Source organism: Ailuropoda melanoleuca, chromosome 3 (assembly GCF_002007445.2).
Source record: "Ailuropoda melanoleuca isolate Jingjing chromosome 3, ASM200744v2, whole genome shotgun sequence".
Classification (NCBI taxonomy): Eukaryota; Metazoa; Chordata; class Mammalia; order Carnivora; family Ursidae; genus Ailuropoda; species Ailuropoda melanoleuca.
Window position 1 is genome coordinate 63,669,446 of NC_048220.1, and position 18,039 is coordinate 63,687,484.

The window sequence follows — 18,039 nt, forward strand, 5'->3', positions numbered from 1 at the left end:
ATGAATTACACAAGTAACACAAATTTTGAATGATATGCTGACAATTATGGCTGATTGTACAGGCCTTCAGTAACCCTGAGACAATCTGATTCCTAACTATCAGTCCCTATATGGTTAAAAAAACAAAACAAAACAAAACCCAAAACATAGTCTACTAATGTAAAGGTGATTAAATTTTTTTTGTATTGAAACACTTAAAAATGTATACATTGAAGCGTCTGAGAAAATGTTATTTAAACCTCTTTCTGATGATTTGCCTTCTTATGTTTTCCACTCTCCCAAAATAATTCATTGCACTAAAGTTATTTGTGCTAAAATTTAGTATGAAAATTGTAGTGTGTTGGCACTATTTGGCAACACGTAAGACTTTTGAATTGAGTGTATTTTCAGCAAGCCATGTGGTCATCAACAATACTCCCTAAGAACTTACTTTCCACTTTCAGCGATTTAAAAGAAATGATTGTCACGATTTTCTTCAAATTTAAAAGTATTATGTAAGGATAAAAACCAGGAATGAAAAGTATAAAGTATCTAAAATACCTCAATTATCCAGGAAGGAAAACTGTAACTTTGGTGAAGTTACAGAGGCTCATGTACAAATTTGACACCTCTCCTCTGTATTTCTTTTTATAAAACAAAATCATTGATGGTATATGTAAGTTACAATTTAAAGAAATGTGATTTTCAGGTATTTGCAAGCATTTTTATGCATGCATTGTGTAAAATCACATTGCATATCAGTGTAAGGAATTTGTGTCCTTTTGAGAAGTGAAAGAAGAATTTACTTGTGTTATTACTAGTTTTGACCATAAGGCCTTTATTATTTTCTTTAATTTACAGAACATTTATGTTCTGGTGCATGTTTTGGAGTGTATAAAAGTTTGTGTTTCCCATTTTAGCATGTGCTTTTGGTAACTTTTACATATTGAACTTCCTGAAGTTCTACTAAATGAAAGTACTTAAAAGTGGGATCCCTGTGTTAATAAACAATAAGCATGTATAAAGCTTCTGGAAAGTCCAAAACAGAACAGCCTTGTAATGTTCTTGGAAAAGGTGCTATAATATTTGCATGTTTGGGATTTGAGTTTTGTTGAGTTCAAATGTTGTTTATTTTCCATTAAACATTTATCAATCTGTACATTTCATTTGCAGGAGAAATTTTGCAATTCCATGTGGTAAGAACACCCCCTGGTCGAGGAAATGTTTCTGTTAACTGGAAAATTATTGGGCAAAATCTAGAACTCAGTTTTGCTAACTCTACTGGACAACTGTTTTTTCCTGAGGTAATACCACAAAGAAAAGATTTAACACAAATATGTAGAGAAGACAGTGTATTTTGAAGAAAATGAGAAAACTCTGATTATGTAAAACAAAGTTCAACAGAGATTAATGGGAGAGTTTGTTTAGAAACCTAGAGGAAGAACATTACCCAAAGAAGTTCTAACACTTAAAAAGTGAGTTTGTTTTTTCCTATATACGTGGCAGAGCTCCTCGAAGGAAACAGCAAATGTCAACTTTGTATTTGAGCCAAGCCCTCTTCCTGCTCTCCTGCCCTCCCACTTTAAGTGTCCACTGTGTCGTTCCAAACATGATGGGTAGTGCTTGTCCTTCTCTCTTACTCCTCACTGTCTCAAAACTTTACGTGCAAGAGGATAGCAAATACAGCTCTAAAAACAAATATCTTTTTATGTCCTGTTCACACCATATTTTTGAGGTTTCATTTAGAAACTTTCTGATAGTTTGAAAGAAGGCAATTGGTGGGAAATAACTTTATAAAAGCTTTTCTTGGATAGGAGATCAGCACCATTTAATCATCTTCATCTCCTTTCCATACTCACTCAGTATGAATTCTTGTTTGATAATGCGTTCTATATTCTTTTTCCTCCTCATTTCCACTCCCTTAATATTAAGCCAAGCCCCACAACTTTCTGCCTAGAGTAACTGCACTGGACTCCTATACTTGCTTTTCCTGCAACATGGCCTTCTTTTTCATGCTCCCATTTTCCCTGTTCACCACTGCTGTAGAAATCCCCCCAACGTATTGCTTTGTCTTAAATTTTCAATAGTGCTACATNTTTGATAATGCGTTCTATATTCTTTTTCCTCCTCATTTCCACTCCCTTAATATTAAGCCAAGCCCCACAACTTTCTGCCTAGAGTAACTGCACTGGACTCCTATACTTGCTTTTCCTGCAACATGGCCTTCTTTTTCATGCTCCCATTTTCCCTGTTCACCACTGCTGTAGAAATCCCCCCAACGTATTGCTTTGTCTTAAATTTTCAATAGTGCTACATTGCATGTTGGATAAGATCTGCATTCACTAGCTCAGCATTCAAGGTACTCCACAGTTAGCCACTATCTACTTTATGCCTAATTTCCCATGAGTCCGTGGTTTTTATTTATTTTATTTTTTAAGCCATAGGATGCTTGTTTAAATGAAAATGTATCTGGATGCACAATTTATAAGTCTAATAAAAGCAGGAGGTATTTTGTGTTCAGTGACAATAGAGGGATGAATTTCTTTCTGTTTCTCATAGGGGATATTGAATAAAACAGTATTTGTGCATTTGTTGGATGACAACATTCCTGAGGAAAAAGAAGTATACCAAGTCATTCTGTATGATGTCAGGACACAAGGTAATTCAAAATTCAATTTAAATTTTTTTTCTTTTTAAAAAAAATAGTACTTGCCATCTCTATATTTAACAAGTAGATGTATACTAATTAAAAAGTACTACTTTATTTTTTTTAAGTATAACTTTAAATATTGTCTGTCCCATAAAAATGTTAGATCTAAAAAAAAATCAGCCCCGAATGCGAACACTTCTCTTTGTGGACTCAGGAAAAACCTCTAAAAATTTTGCTGAATATTTTCTATGGAATAAGATACATTTCCAAAGGAAGAATTTTTCTGTAATTAATTTATATTAGCAGACCAATTTGGATTTGGACCATTTATATAGGTAATTCAAATGTAATCACTTTGAGCAAATTATCTGGGTACTTTCTTCCGTGTCTACTCAATGTCTATAATTCAGAAGGCCATTATAGCAAATAATAAAGATAATATGTCAAGTGAAAATTTTATAATTTATTTTCTAGAAAAAGAAAACTGGAATGTAGATTCTGTTTGTCCACCTGAAGATTTCTTTTAAAGGAGTGAATGAAATAGAACACTTTCTGGGTACTTCAGTATGTTTCAGAGAGCAGGGCTGTATTTTAAGTAATTAGAAGTTAATGACAAGTCACTGTTAGGTTTCTTATGATTCCTGATGTTTTTAGGAGTCCCACCAGCAGGAATTGCTCTGCTTGATGCTCAAGGATACGCAGCTGTCCTTACTGTAGAAGCGAGTGATGAACCACATGGAGTTTTAAATTTTGCTCTTTCATCACGATTTGTTTTGCTGCAAGAGGCTAACATAACGATTCAGCTTTTCATCAACAGAGAATTCGGATCTCTAGGTTTGTGTTACTCTAGAGTGAATGGGGCTTCTAGGCAGGTTCTTTTTTAATATTCTACTTGTGTGGATGAAAGCCATTGCTAACATAAATCAGAGGCAGGGAAAAAGTTTAGTATTTGTTAATTCAGAACAGGACTTTATAACTTCTTTATTTTTGAAATTTATTTCTTTCTTTTAGTAATCTCTACACCCAGTGTGGTGCTCAAACCCAAAACCCCGAGATCAAGAGTCACGTGCTTTTCTGACAGAGCCAGACCTAAATTCTTCATTTTTGAAAGATTAAAGTAATTTTCTATCACCACAGAAATGCTGTGTAACAATCATAAAATCTCAGCGGTGTATAATAATAGGCTGGTTCTGGATCCGCTACTATATGTTGGGTTTGGCCAAGGATGACCCAACTTCAGATGTCTCTCATTCTTCTACTGGGATCATTGGAGGTCAAAGAAAACAAACAAACGCATGCCAGGCCTCTTGCGGTCTAGGCTCAGAACTAATACATAATCACTTTTACTTTGTACTAACAGCCAAAACAAGTCACAGCCACACTCCAAGTCTAGAGGCAGTGCAATATACCTTGTCCACAGTGGGACATCACTGAGTCATTACATGGTAAAGGCCAAGGATATAGGAAGAAGTAAGGAATTGGGGCCAACGGTATAAGCTATTGCAGGTGTTAGGAAAGTAACAAGGCTAACACTATATTATTATTTTAAAAGTTTAATAATAAAATCTTTTATCGTCCAATTTAATTAGGAACCATTAATGTCACATATAGCACAGTTCCTGGAATGTTGAGTCTAAAGAACCAAACAGAAGGAAATCTAGCTGAGCCAGATGTTGACTTTGTCTCGGTAGTTGGCTTTCTGATTTTAGAAGAAGGGGAAACAGCAGCAGCCATCAACATTACTATACTTGAGGTAAAGCTCTTTATTTTGCTGTTATTATATTAAATCTGAATAACCACAAAGAAAGTAGAAATTGATGGAATATTCTGGTATCTTTAAATCAGCTTATTTCTTTTTGTGAATTTTTGAAACCACACAGGGGCTTCTGTTCTTGTCTGAATAGGCTGGTCTGCTGTTGTGTATTTTATTATAGAAACATCTCGTGATAAAGAGAATTTCCTTAGGGCAGTCCCCTTTAAGATAGACATTGGCCTAAGAGATTCCAGGGGAGCATTTTCATTATTCTGAAGAATTCATTGGACCAGCAAATCCATGTAGGTCAGCATTTTAGTTGTTAGGACTGGTTAAATTAGAGATAGTGAGAAACTCACCAGAGGCTGTTAGCATAAAATGTGATTATGGTCAAACTTAAAGTTATCACTGGTGGCTGAAATTGCATTTTAAATGATTTTTCATATTGTGAAACCTCATGCTATTTCAGGACTCAGTGTTTCAGCTACCTGAATATGTTTCCAAGAGGTTTATGAAAATAGTATGTATGGAGAGGGTAGGAGATGGTGTGTGTGGTGGGTGGGAGGGAAGAGAATAAGTATTGCTTTAGAAAATTTTTCAATTACTATGTATTTGGGGGGTTCTATTTTTTAAAAGGTTTTATTTTCTCAGAGGCTTTTTACTTTTACAAAATTATAAGTAGTGCAAACCATCCACTGTCTGAAGTTAGTAACTCTCATTTTGTTGATTACCATTGCACGGTGACCTGATTACAATAAGATGAGAACTCTAGAGCCGTAAGATAAAAGGTAATATTCAGCATATGACGTAGAACACACAATTTGATAAAATAAAACTTTAAACCAAATTTGTATTTCAAATATATGATCTATTAATATAACTGAATATAAGTAAATGGATTATTCCTTAGATGTGATAGTTTTTAAAACAGAAAATATGTAGCCAACCGTTCTTTTCTTTGCAGAGTCTAGTTTTATGAACACAGAGTTTCCACTTTCCCTTTTTTTTCTCTTAGGTCTTTGTAGCCCTTTCTGTTCCTTGAGTATCATGAAATCAAGAGATTGCAGGCCTGTATATACAGAAATCAACCAGGCCTGGGTTGGGGGGGGCGGTGGTCAGTGACAGGGGGGTTGTTGCATGAGAGTGAGGAACAGCAGGGGTGGGTGGGGACTGTCCCTTTTACATCCCTGATTCTGTAACTCCCTTTGGTGTATATATTATAGAAGATAGTTTAGAGATTGTTTTCTATTTTTTCTCATGGAAATACATCTCTATTAAATAAAATGAATAAAATAAAATGTATGTAGTGACTTTATACACACACACACACACTTTGGGTTTTTATGTAAATATTATTGGCTGTCTGGTCACGACTGACATGGGTTTTGGTAGTCCTTAAAAGTTTGAACACCTGTCTTGTTTTCAGTGCTGTTATGGGCACTAGTGATTAATTGTAATAGTGTATTAAATTAACCATCACAAATAGCTGTCACTTTTTTTTTTTAAGATTTTATTTATTTGAGAGAGAAAGAGAATGTGAGGGGGAGAGAGTGAGTGAATCCACAATCAGGGAAGGGCAGAGAAAGAGGGATAAGCAGATTCCCCTGATGAGCGGGGAGCCCGCCACAGGGCTCCATCCCAGGACCCTGGGATCATGACTGAGCTGAAGGCAGACACTCAGCCAACTGAGCCACCCAGAAGCCGCTAGCCATCACTTTTTAAGGACTCTTTCTAGGCCAGACACTGCATACTTATTATTTTTAATCATTATTATAATTCCCAAAAGTAGCTCTTATTTTCCCCATTAGAAAGATGGTGGAGTGAGGCCTTTAAGCTGAAGTAACTCACTTAAAATTACAGAATTTGGTGTTAGGTCTCCTTGACTGAGAAGCCTGTATTTTTTTCATGGTATTCTGTTCCACATTCCAATCATTGGATATTAAGGTAATTTAAAATCTTTTGCTCCCATTATATTTAAAATAGATTTGTATATTTATGTAATTGGTTTACATATTATGTTGGTCTAGGAAAAAATGATATATTAGCAGTTTTATGTGGTTCAACCTAGTAACTTATCATACAACCAGGTATAAATTTATACTTTTATTATTTTTTTAATGTCAGCATCATTGAAGTATAATTAACAAATACTGCATGGTATCACTTATCTGTAGAATCTAAAAAAATACATAAAACTGTAAGATATTTGAAATGTATATTGTGGTGATTTGATTTATGTATACATCGTGAAAGGGATTCCCATCTGTTTAATTGACACATTCATCACCTCACATGTGTATCTATTTTTGTGTGAAAATATCTAAGTTCTATTCTCCTAGCAAATTTCAATTGTATAATACAGTGTTGTCAACTGTATAGTCACTATGTTTTCCCTGAGAGCCTCAGACCTTATTTATCTTATAGCTGAGTTTGTACTCTTTTACCAACCTCTACTTTTCCCCCCTCCCCTCAGCTCCTGGCCCTGGCAACCAGTTTTCTACTCTCTGTTTCTATGAGTCTTTTTTTCTTTTCTTTTTTCTTTTCTTTTCTTTTTTCTTTTCTTTTCTTTTCTTTTCTTTTCTTTTCTTTTCTTTTCTTTTCTTTTCTTTCTTTCTTGGACTCCACTGATATTGCATGATATCATGCAGTATTTCTCTTTCTTTGTCTGACTTATTTCACTTAGCATAATGCTCTCTAGGTTGATCCATGTTGTTACAAATGATAGGATTTCCATCTTCCTTGTGGCTGAATAATATTCCATTGTGTTTATATACAGCACATCTGGTTCATCCACTCACTCGTTGATGGACACTTAAGTTGTTTCCATATCTTGGCTATTGTGAATAATTCTGCAAATATGGGAGCACAGATACCTCTTTGATAGCCTGTTTGTATTACCTTTGGGTATATACTCTGGGGTGGGATTGCAGATTATGTGGTAGTTCTATTTTTAATTTTTTGAGGAACTTCCATATTATTTTACATAGTAGCTACTCCAGTTTACATTCCCACCAGTAGTGCACGATGGTTCCCTTTTCTCCATATCCTCACCGATACTTATCTCTTGTCTTTTTGATAATAGTCATTCTGAGATGTGTGAGGTGATGTCTATTCTGGTTTTGATTTGCATTTCCATAATCAGTGATGTTGAACACATTTTCATGTATGTATTGGCCGTTTGTATACATCTTCCTTGGAAAACTGTTCACTTCTTTGTACATTTTAAATCAGATTTTTTTTTTTTTTTTGCTGCAGAGTTGTAGGAGTTCTTTATATATTTTGGACATTAACCCTTATCAGATAGGTCATTTGCAAATACTTTATTCCATTCCATTGGTCGCTTTTTCATTTTGTTGATGTTTTCCTTTGCTGTGCAGAAGCTTTTTAGTTTGATGTAATCCCACTTATTTATTTTTGCTTTTGTCGCTTTTGCTTTTGGTGTCAAATCTGAAAAAAAAAAGTAGCCAATAATTGAACATAATAAAAAAAACATAGCCAAGACATGTATATTTTTAAAATTTTAAATCTTTTTATTCTAGGTTTGGATTTTTTATACTTGTATACTATTTAAGCATATGTATTTATCAGATAATTTTAAAAACTGCTTGTGAGAGGTCATTACTTTAAGAGCATAACTGTAGGGGATTTAATGGATATAATTTTTACAGGATGACATACCAGAGCTAGAAGAATATTTCCTTGTGAATTTAACTTATGTTGACCTTATCATGGCTCCTTTAACTTCATTTCCTCCTAGACTAGGTATGATATTTGTTTGTTTGTTTCGTTTATTCACTTCAACAAAATAAAGTTATTCATTTTTTAATCAAAAGTGATAACTGTAATACTTGTTAATCTCAGCTATAGAAGAAAATATGGTGAGCTTTTAGATTTATTTTAATTTAGAGACTATAGTAGTTTTGTATATTGAAGATCATAAACACATTTAAGAATTATTTATTGTGTCATGCTTTTTAAATTTTATAACTATTTATAACCAAATTTGTAATCCTCAAAATAGAATTAGTTCTTAGGAAGGCATTTTTCCTTTTAAAATTTCATTTGCTGTTTTCATTAGATCTCCAAACCCCATCAGATGATTTTATTTTCCTTTAGGTTAAGCAGAACTTTTGTGTGTTTTTTGTGTTCTCTGCTTCTTTTTTGACCTTTTACCTCTTTCTTTTCATGCTTTAGAAAAGACTCAGTTAATTCATTACAGACTGAAAGGTAAAACTTGAACCTCAGTTTACATTTATACAGATTAAAAAGATGTATTCTTATTTTAAAACACAAACTTTTGTTTGCAGTTTAGACATCTAATATTGGAGATTTTATGTGAAACCTGTAGGTTTGACAGCCCAGGAGGTGGTTGTGATGAGTAGCACAGTGGTAACCTGTTCCCATCGCTTGGTTTGAAGGTGCTCTGGACAGGGTGGGACATTAGTCTGGGTTAAAGGAGGAGAAACATGGCCAAGAGGAGTGAACTAAGGAATAGGGGTTCCTCATTCATTTTTGAGCCTCAGTATGACAACTTTGAAAATAAAGGAAGGGAATAATCAGTTTTAACATATTATTGTTACTATTATTATTTGAAAAGTTACAATTCTTTTGCAAAAGAAATATATGACTCCAGGGACTAGACTATTGATATCAGGCATTTATTACAAGATAATTATTCATGCTAAGAAAACTAACAGATAAAGAAATATGGAGTCATATTTCTTTATACTCACATTAGAGGTAATTTAAATAGTTTACCTTTGTTTAGTGCTTTCTAATGCCCCTGTTTCAAGTGCTTTATATGTTAGTACCATTATTCCTTCTACTTTCACATTTTACAGATGAAGGAGCTGAGGCTTCGAGAAGCTTAGTAACATACCCAGAGTCACACAGCTAGGAGACCCTGGAGCTGGGCTTGTGCTTTGTAGCCTGTAGTCTGATGGGCACAAATTTTGATTTTATATTCTTTTTTTTTTTTTTTGACAATGTTCTCTTCACTCAGAGAAGATTACACTCTCTCTATCTGTTCCCTACCTAGGCAGCTGCCATAACTATCCTAAGAGTAAGGTAGAGCCTCTGAATTTAAAAGGGAAAGAACAAAATATTAAAAAACTAAACAGGAACAGGGTTGGTTCATATTTCAAGCCTGAATAATGAATGTTGGTAACATACTCAACTTGGTAGGCAGAGTATAAGATAAAAAGGGATAAGAGAAATCTACTTCAGTCTCAGTCTCTGTCCCCCCTTTTACCCCATCTTTCCCTCCTGTCTCAACTTGTATTTCCCTGCATCTCCTTCTTACACCTGTATTTTTCTCTGCAGCACTTCCTGGCTTCTCTTCCCATTTCTCTCTCTTTTCTTGCTCTTTCTACTCCTTCCAGTGTCCTGTATTTTCCTTTCCTCTTTCTATTGAAATAGTAGAAATAAAACCATAATCTCAGGTGCTTATTTTATATTGTTCTCAGTTCATTAGATTTCTATGTTAGTGCTCTTGTTAGCAAAAAGTTTCGTTAATCAAATATCATAAATATTTATATCTTTACTTTCTTAAGCATCTTTTGAGTAATGTTGACAATATCTCTATATTAGAAATTGTGTGATCTCTATGTAAAATAATTCTCTTCTTAATCATTTTTATTTAAAAATATATTTCTATGTCTTTTTCAGATTCGGAGGGCTTGACTGCACAAATTATTATTGATGCCAATGATGGTGCTCGAGGCATAATTGAATGGCAGCATAGCAAGTAAGACCAAGGCTGTATGAGAGTCCTTTTCTGAGTTTCAGATTCTTCATCTACTGAATAAAAGCTTATGATGCATTCTGTTTATTTTAGGTTCGAAGTCAATGAAACCAAAGGAAGTTTAACATTGGTAGCCCAGAGGAACAAAGGGGCTCTTGGCCATGTTTCCTTGTTTGTATATGCCCAGAATTTGGAGGCACAGCTGGGGCTGGATTACATCTTCACCCCAATGGTGAAATCCTTGAGAATTATAGTGATTTGGGTCTTGTATAAATAAATTAATCTTAGAGTAATAAACTATTTTATATCCCATAATATAAAATAATTAGGGCAGAAGACTTCTACATTGCAGAATAGCTTCCTTCACTATTTTAGTAAGATATGTAAATTGAATTTTTAGTTCTAAAGATTATTCTGTATTTTATTTTATTCATTATTTTGTTTTAATATTTGATACCGTTTTATTCACTATCTTATTGCAATACTTGATAATGGAGAACACAAGTTATTATATCAAAGAATTTCTGTCATTATATTTATATCAGAGTGCTCCAGAGAGTTTCTTGTGCTTCTTGAAAATTTTACATCTTTTATTTCTTTGTTTTAATTTACTGAAAAACCATTAGGGTTTTAAAATGCTTTTTGTCTCTTGATGCCTTTTATTCCTTAGTCAAATGTTTACTTTTTTCTCTTCTCCACAATTTCTACTTTTTAAACTTAACGTCGTCAATTTAAATAAAAAGAGATAAAAAAATAAGGGGAAAGTCCCTTATTTTTATTAAAATAGCTTATTTCACACTGCCAGCCAGATTGTGTTTCTTGCCAAATATTCTATAAAAACTCAGCAGTGTATTTAAATATAATACTGTCTACTTTTGCTTTCTTGACCAGATTCTTCATTTTGTTGATGGAGAAATATCTAAAAATATTGACATCATGATTCTTGATGATGACATTCCAGAAGGAGATGAAACATTTCAGCTGATTTTAACAAATCCTTCACCTGGACTAGAGCTGGGAGAAAAAACAACAGGTATTTGATAATTTCTTATACAGTTCACTGTTACTCATGCTGTTTTCCTAATATGGAAGCCAATGTTAGGGATTAGAGAGTCTTGATGGTTTTCTGTGCTTAGAATTAAAAATATTTTAAGCTAGACATTTTGGAATTTCTGTGTCAGAATAAGAGTGCTTTCAGCCTGTTTTTGGTGTGTATGTTTATGTGTGTGTTTATGTGTGTGTGTTTAAAACAAATAAGTAGAAAGGATAAATATTAAATTATTTCTGCAGCTATTACAGGTTTTATTTAATTTGTAAATGTCTTTCGTTTGGAATTTGATTTCTGCTCTGGTTTCCTGTTTAACAATAGAGAGAACGACAAGGTTTTAATGTCATCTCATTGCTGTCGTATTTCCACATAGAATTGAAGTATATTGATACTTAAGACATTATGGGAGCCATAATTCTTTGGTTGGAACAGTTTGACATTGTTATGAAAACTCACCCTAGTTTACTGCTTGTTACTTATCATACTGACTGCTTAGAGAAGGTAAAAAAGAGAGGAGACTTCATGGAAATCTAGAACCATAGGACTGGAAGGACTCTTTAAAAGTCACTTAATTTAGTTCCTGTGGTGATATATAAATCAGGTGGATTTAGAACACCAAGTGTTGACTTACTCTTCAACCTTTTATTTTAGCTAGTGGCTGATAGTTCTTTGGGATTACCTTAATCTAATTAACCTTTGTATTCCTAAATTATTGGCCTTTACGTGAAAAAAATCTGATTTGTAGTAAAAAAAAAAAAATGAAATCTTGAATAACCCAAGAACTGGGTTTCACTTTTATTGCCATATTAGTGAAACAAATTGATATTTCTAAGTCTTTAGAACCTTTCTTGAGTCTGTGGCCATTGTTTCAAATTCAAAGAATATGTTGAAAATATACTCCTTTTTTGTTGATGTAAAACTTAGTGGGTTGTATGTAAAGGGTTGTAGGAATGGACACGATGTGTTGGTTAAGAATCTTTTATGTATAAACAATAGAAAACCCAATTCAAATGGATTTAAAGGTGATTTATTGAAGGTAATTTATTGGCTTATTTAATGTGAGGTCCCAGAGACATATAGCTTTAGATGAGGTGGGATCAAGACTTAACACGCCACCAAAAACGTTGTTGTTTTCTGCCTCTTCTCCTTGCCTTTTGGAGTATTGGCTTCACCGCAAGGCTAATGTTACTTGTCACAAGATGATTGTCCGCATCCTTCTATTCACATTCCACATAATAAGAAAGAGGAGCACTCAAACTCAAGCATTCTTAAAGAAGTCCTAATATAGTTCTGTTCAGAACTCATGCCCACCGCCATGAGTAGGAGGAAATCATTTCTTGTTGGTTCTGTTAAGTTTACTTTATGCTCGTAATTTTCTATTTATAAATATAAAAAAAATCTTCAGAACAGTAAGTGCTTTGACAGTGGTTAATTTCTTAAACTATACCCCATTAATCAACCTTCAGACTATTTCCAAACTTTCATAAAGTTTCAGTAAATATTCTTATATGTAAATCTTTGTATATGTTAGTGATCAAGATCATCTGTTGAGTACAGAGCTTATATTTTGAACTCTTACAACAGTTTAATAGGTTTTTTCTCTTGGTTTTCTAAGAAGACAGTCATGTTGTCTAGAAAATAGTGTTAATTCTGACTCTTTCTTTCCATTGCTTTTGTACCTGTTACTTGGCTCATAGCTTCAGGACAATGCTGAATAGTAGCAGTAATGGCAGGCATTGTTGTCTTGTTTCTGTTATTAGTGGTGACCCTTCTGATGTTTCAACATTGAGTTATGTATTTGTTACTGGCTTCCCAGGTTGAGGAGGAAGCTGCCTTTTATTCCAAGATGACTGGCTATTTTTATATCATGAGTAAATATGGAATTGTATTAAATGCCTTTAAAAATTTCCCTTGTTTTTAAGGTGATCTAGAGAAGAGTTGGCCTAGTTTATAATGAAACATCTACTTCTAACTTATAACCCACTCTATTTTCATGTATTGCTTTACTGTTTTTATTTCAACAGCCTTAATTAGTATCCTTGCTAATGATGATGGCCCTGGAGTCCTATCATTTAACAACAGTGAGCACTTCTTCCTAAGAGAACCAACAGCTCTTTATGTACAGGAGAGTGTTGCAGTATTGTACATTGTTCGGGAACCTGCACAAGGACTGTTTGGAACCGTGACAGTTCAGTTCATTGTGACAGAAATAAATTCCTCAATGGAGTCTAAAGATCTGACCCCTTCCAAAGGCTATGTTGTTTTAGAGGAAGGTGTTCACTTCAAGGTATAGTATGAGGCTTTAATGAGAATGAATAATGTTTATGAATGATTTTCTCTTAAAGGAGCACCCTAGGTCCTAGAAAGAAAAAAAAATGTACTCCTAGCTTAGATGACAGGTAAAGACGATTATATTACTGTGTGAAAGTGTTAACAGTGCTCTCTAGTCTGCATAGAGTGCTGCTAGAGAAATTTGCTCTGTTAATAGGGTAGTGGAATCTGCAAATAATAAGGAAAATGTACATAGTGCTGTCATAAATGTTAACTATTTAGGTAGCATACTTCACTTTATATTATTCTTTTTTTTTTTTTTAAAGATTTTATTTATTTATTTGACAGAGATAGAGACAGCCAGCGAGAGAGGGAATACAAGCAGGGGGAGTGGGAGAGGAAGAAGCAGGCTCATAGTGGAAGAGCCTGATGTGGGGCTCGATCCCAGAACGCTGGGATCACGCCCTGAGCCGAAGGCAGACGCTTAACCGCTGTGCCACCCAGGCGCCCCCTGTATTATTCTTAAAACATAAACTAAGGGAAATTCCAAGCCATTTACTGTAGTCATTAAACCCTAGCCAGTCATTCTTTTGGCCACATTTTCAGTTAACAAAATATAATTGTTTACTTTAGCCTGCTTATGTGAGAGCAAGTATCCTATGTGAATAGGAATAGTACATTGGAGAAAAATACTGGATTTAGGGTTAATTATAAATGTGATTTATACTTATGGAAGTTTACCTTCTGAAACTATTTTTTTCGTATATTGATAATTTTCTGTTCCTGCAACTAAATTTTATTTTTTAAAACATGTTTTAAGTTTAAAGTATCTAATTGCATTAGCTTAAGATATTTTTCAAGCCTGACATATTAAGTGTAACAATTTCAAAGTAATATATTTAAAACTATTTCATCTAAAAACAGTCTACCCAGTAATTAACTTTCTTTGGGATCAGTTTGTGTACACTTCAACACATTTTTGAATTCATATTTATTTGCATGTCCAATTTTTTCATAATCTAGGAAATTTGAACCTTTGATTTAAGAATATTTACATATTGATACAGATATAAAGGAATTCAGATTTAAAGTATTTGGTGAATTTTCCACTGCTTTGCATTCTCAGGCTTTTTCTTCTTTTTAAAAATGCTTTTAATTTTTTTTATTTAATTTTTTGTATATTTTAATTTTTATTATAATTTTATTATGCTTTTTTTCTTAAAAGGCTTTTTTCACAATGTGTTTAAAGATCTTTCTGTTCATTACACAAATTAAATTTTAGAGCAAATTGGATTGAATAGATTTTTCTTTCATCTACAAAACGGTCTTTTTCCCCACATTTTTATTTTGAGGTATATACAGTAAGTCCAAAATCTCAAATGCATGGGTCAGTGACCTTAAAAATAAATATACGCCGATGTGACCACCACTCAGATTAGTATATTGAAGGTTACCTCTTCCAGAAGTTTCCTTCTTGTCTCTTGCCCTCCCCAGAGGAAGCTACTTTCTGGTTTCTGTCGTTGAAGACTCACTTTGCTGATTCTTGAGCTTCATATAAATAAAATCATACAGTATGCACTCTTTTGTGTCTGGCTTTTTTTGGTCAGTGTAATTTTTGAGATCTGTTTGGCTGCAGACATCAGTAGTTGGTTCTTCTTTATTGCTGAGTAGCACTGCATTGAATAGACCACTATTTGTTTATCCATTTTTCTGTCAATAAACATGTGAGTTGTTTCTAATTTGTGCTTACTATGGCTATAACTGCTCTTTTACAGTGAATCCTACACTAGGATGAGATTAATATAGTTATGTAGTTGGGGCAGGCTTAAGAGTTAGCAAAAATAAAGACCTAAATTCGTTTTTTAAATCTTAATGTTATTTTAAAATGTCATAAAATTTATTTTTAGACACTCAGTGCAATATATCACAGTGTTGAAAATCTTGAAAGTGGTAACTTGGAACAGTTGTAACTATTACATATTATGGGGATCAGTATTAAAATTAAAAAAAAGTGATGTTTTCCAAAACATGTTATTTTGTTATCAAAAATGTTTAGTAGGGGCGCCTGGGTGGCGCAGTCGTTAAGTGTCTGTCTTCGGCTCAGGGCGTGATCCCGGTGTTATGGGATCGAGCCCCACATCAGGCTCCTCCGCTAAGAGCCTGCTTTTCCTCTCCCACTCCCCCTGCTTGTGTTCCCTCTCTTGCTGGCTGTCTCTACCTCTGTCAAATAAATTAATAAAATCTTTAAAAAAAATGTGTAGCAGATCTCTTTGTATGTATGTTGCAGAAATACTATAATCTAATAACTTTATCTTTGGATTTTGTTTTCAGGCGCTACGCGTTTCTGCCATATTGGACACCGAACCAGAGATGGATGAACATTTTGTTTGCACCTTGTTTAATCCAACTGGAGGTGCTAGACTGGGGGCACACGTTCAAACCTTGATAACAGTTTTGCAAAATCAGGCCCCTCTGGGGTTATTCAGTATCTCCGCAGTTGCAAACAGGTACAATATATTCATAAGGAAATTGTCACTTCTGAAGCTAGGTAGGAAATATCTTTTGACATAAAGAAAATGGAGAGGGAAAGTGATCTCTGACTATTTTAAAGGGGACTTTTAAAATGAGCTCTGGCAGATAGATCCGAGAGGCATTATGCCCTCTTGTAACATGGAGCATCAAAAACCTAATCATGTCCTATATAATGGTATTATTAGAATTCTTATTCTTCAGAATTCACACTTTCGGGTAAAGGCTTGCACAATTTTGTGTTTTCAATAATAGAAAAAAGCAAGAAATAATATAAAAATATTTAGCTGTTCAAACCAAATGAATGACTCTTTAAGCATATATTAACATGATTGTATTTTGAAAATTCTTCTAGAAGTGACCACATATTTGGTTTTTTATTTCTTAGAACTACTCCAGTAGATCGAGTTTTAGATAAGCTAAGAATTTCTGGGTTTATTTTTTTTTCTTTGTGATATGTTTTTAGTTCATATGAGAAGAAACTTAGGATTGACAAAGCTTTATTTATTTTTTAGAATATATAGTTTGAAGTTACTGACTCTGAGTATTTTCTTAAGATCATAGTATCAGATCATAGTGCTTTTTCAATTCTCAGAAATGAATTATTTTGAGGTGTAGAATCTAATTTTCCTGTCGTGTGAAGTTTGTGGATGGATCTCACCATGCTCATGTAAATTTAAAAGTGTATTAAATATATGCTAGCAATGTGATATTTATATTTAATATGTAGAAATCATATTCTTTTTCTGCTTTCTGCAATCCATTTTTTTTAGAGCCACCTCTATAGACATTGAAGAAGCCAACAGGACTGTATATTTAAATGTGTCACGCACTAATGGCATTGATTTAGCTGTGAGTGTGGAATGGGAGACGATATCTGAAACAGCCTTTGGCATGAGTACGTTTGGTTTCTTGTAAGAACAAAATTCTGTAACCAAGAAAGATTGCATGTATCAGATGTGCATTCCCCCCACCCCCATGAATTGTATCTTATGGATCTGTTGAAAGTGGAGAACAGATATCTAATTCTTTTATCGCAGCCACAAATATTTATTGAGAGCCTATCATGTTCCAGGCATGATATTGAACTCATGGTGCTTAGAATATAGGAGGAGACAGAAATAACCAAATAAGTTAAAACCAGTGTTTAGTTTAAAATTAGAATAAATGTTTTAAAGGAATAATTCTAAGTGTTGTGAGAACATAAGGGAATGCTTCCCAGGGTTATCAGTGTCTGAACTAGGACTGAATGATGAGTAGGGATTGATTCTGCAAAGATCTGAGTTGGAGGGACATGGAGGGAAAGTGAGAAGTTATTCAGGTGCACAAGTCTAGAGGCATGAAAGAACATATAAGTGAAGAACTGTAGAGTGGACATTGGGGTTAGAAATCGGGGGATTGTTGAGTTTGGAGAGCTAGGTAAGACCTGATAGTTTGAGAGCTTGAAGAATATATTATGCACATTAGTCTTTATTCTAGGGTTAAAGTCTGTAAGTGGATTAGGCTGACAAGAGGGTTGCCAAGGGTCGTGGTATGATCACATTTATATTTCAAAGATATCATTCTTGATACCATGCGAAGAATGAGTTGACACTGAGGAAAAGAGAGGATGAAGGGAGGCAAACAAAAGGTCAGCCCATATGCTAGCTAGGACTAGCATTTATCGATTGGGTATGAAGGAGACACCAGAGATGATTCCTAGATTTCGAACTTCTGTGGTTAGATGGAGAGTCATGTTTTTCAGTAAGAAAAGGAGTACTGAATGAGGACTAAGTGTTACTTTGGTGAGGGGGAGTAAAATATGTGTGATTTAACACATTTTGAATTTGAGTTACTTTTGAGAAAAAGTTTCTCCAGACTCAAAGGAAAGTTTCTGTTGCAGAGATAAATTTGGAAATCTTCAGCGTGTATATTGTATTTAAAGTCATGGAAATTGATGTAAAAACCTGGAAAGAGGGACTGTAGGTAGAGAAGGGAAGAGGACCCAGACTGAGCTGAATAGGCTCAAATTGAGGTACTAAAGAGTGGAGGAAGATGTAGCAAAGGAGATAGAGAAGACCTGGTGA

At 34.1% G+C, this 18,039-nt stretch overlaps 1 protein-coding gene across 1 annotated transcript in view; it reads left to right on the plus strand.

Annotated features, from left to right (window-relative positions):
* The window catches only part of ADGRV1 (adhesion G protein-coupled receptor V1), a 520,697-nt gene that overhangs the window by 124,749 nt on the left and 377,909 nt on the right, over positions 1-18,039 (plus strand). Inside the window, exons 35-45 of the mRNA XM_034655643.1 lie at positions 1,153-1,283; positions 2,539-2,638; positions 3,284-3,463; positions 4,219-4,382; positions 8,051-8,144; positions 10,050-10,128; positions 10,219-10,357; positions 11,017-11,158; positions 13,198-13,460; positions 15,776-15,951; positions 16,747-16,871. Of these exons, the coding sequence (XP_034511534.1) occupies positions 1,153-1,283; positions 2,539-2,638; positions 3,284-3,463; positions 4,219-4,382; positions 8,051-8,144; positions 10,050-10,128; positions 10,219-10,357; positions 11,017-11,158; positions 13,198-13,460; positions 15,776-15,951; positions 16,747-16,871 (1,593 nt within the window). The remainder of the gene's footprint in view (positions 1-1,152; positions 1,284-2,538; positions 2,639-3,283; positions 3,464-4,218; positions 4,383-8,050; positions 8,145-10,049; positions 10,129-10,218; positions 10,358-11,016; positions 11,159-13,197; positions 13,461-15,775; positions 15,952-16,746; positions 16,872-18,039) is intronic.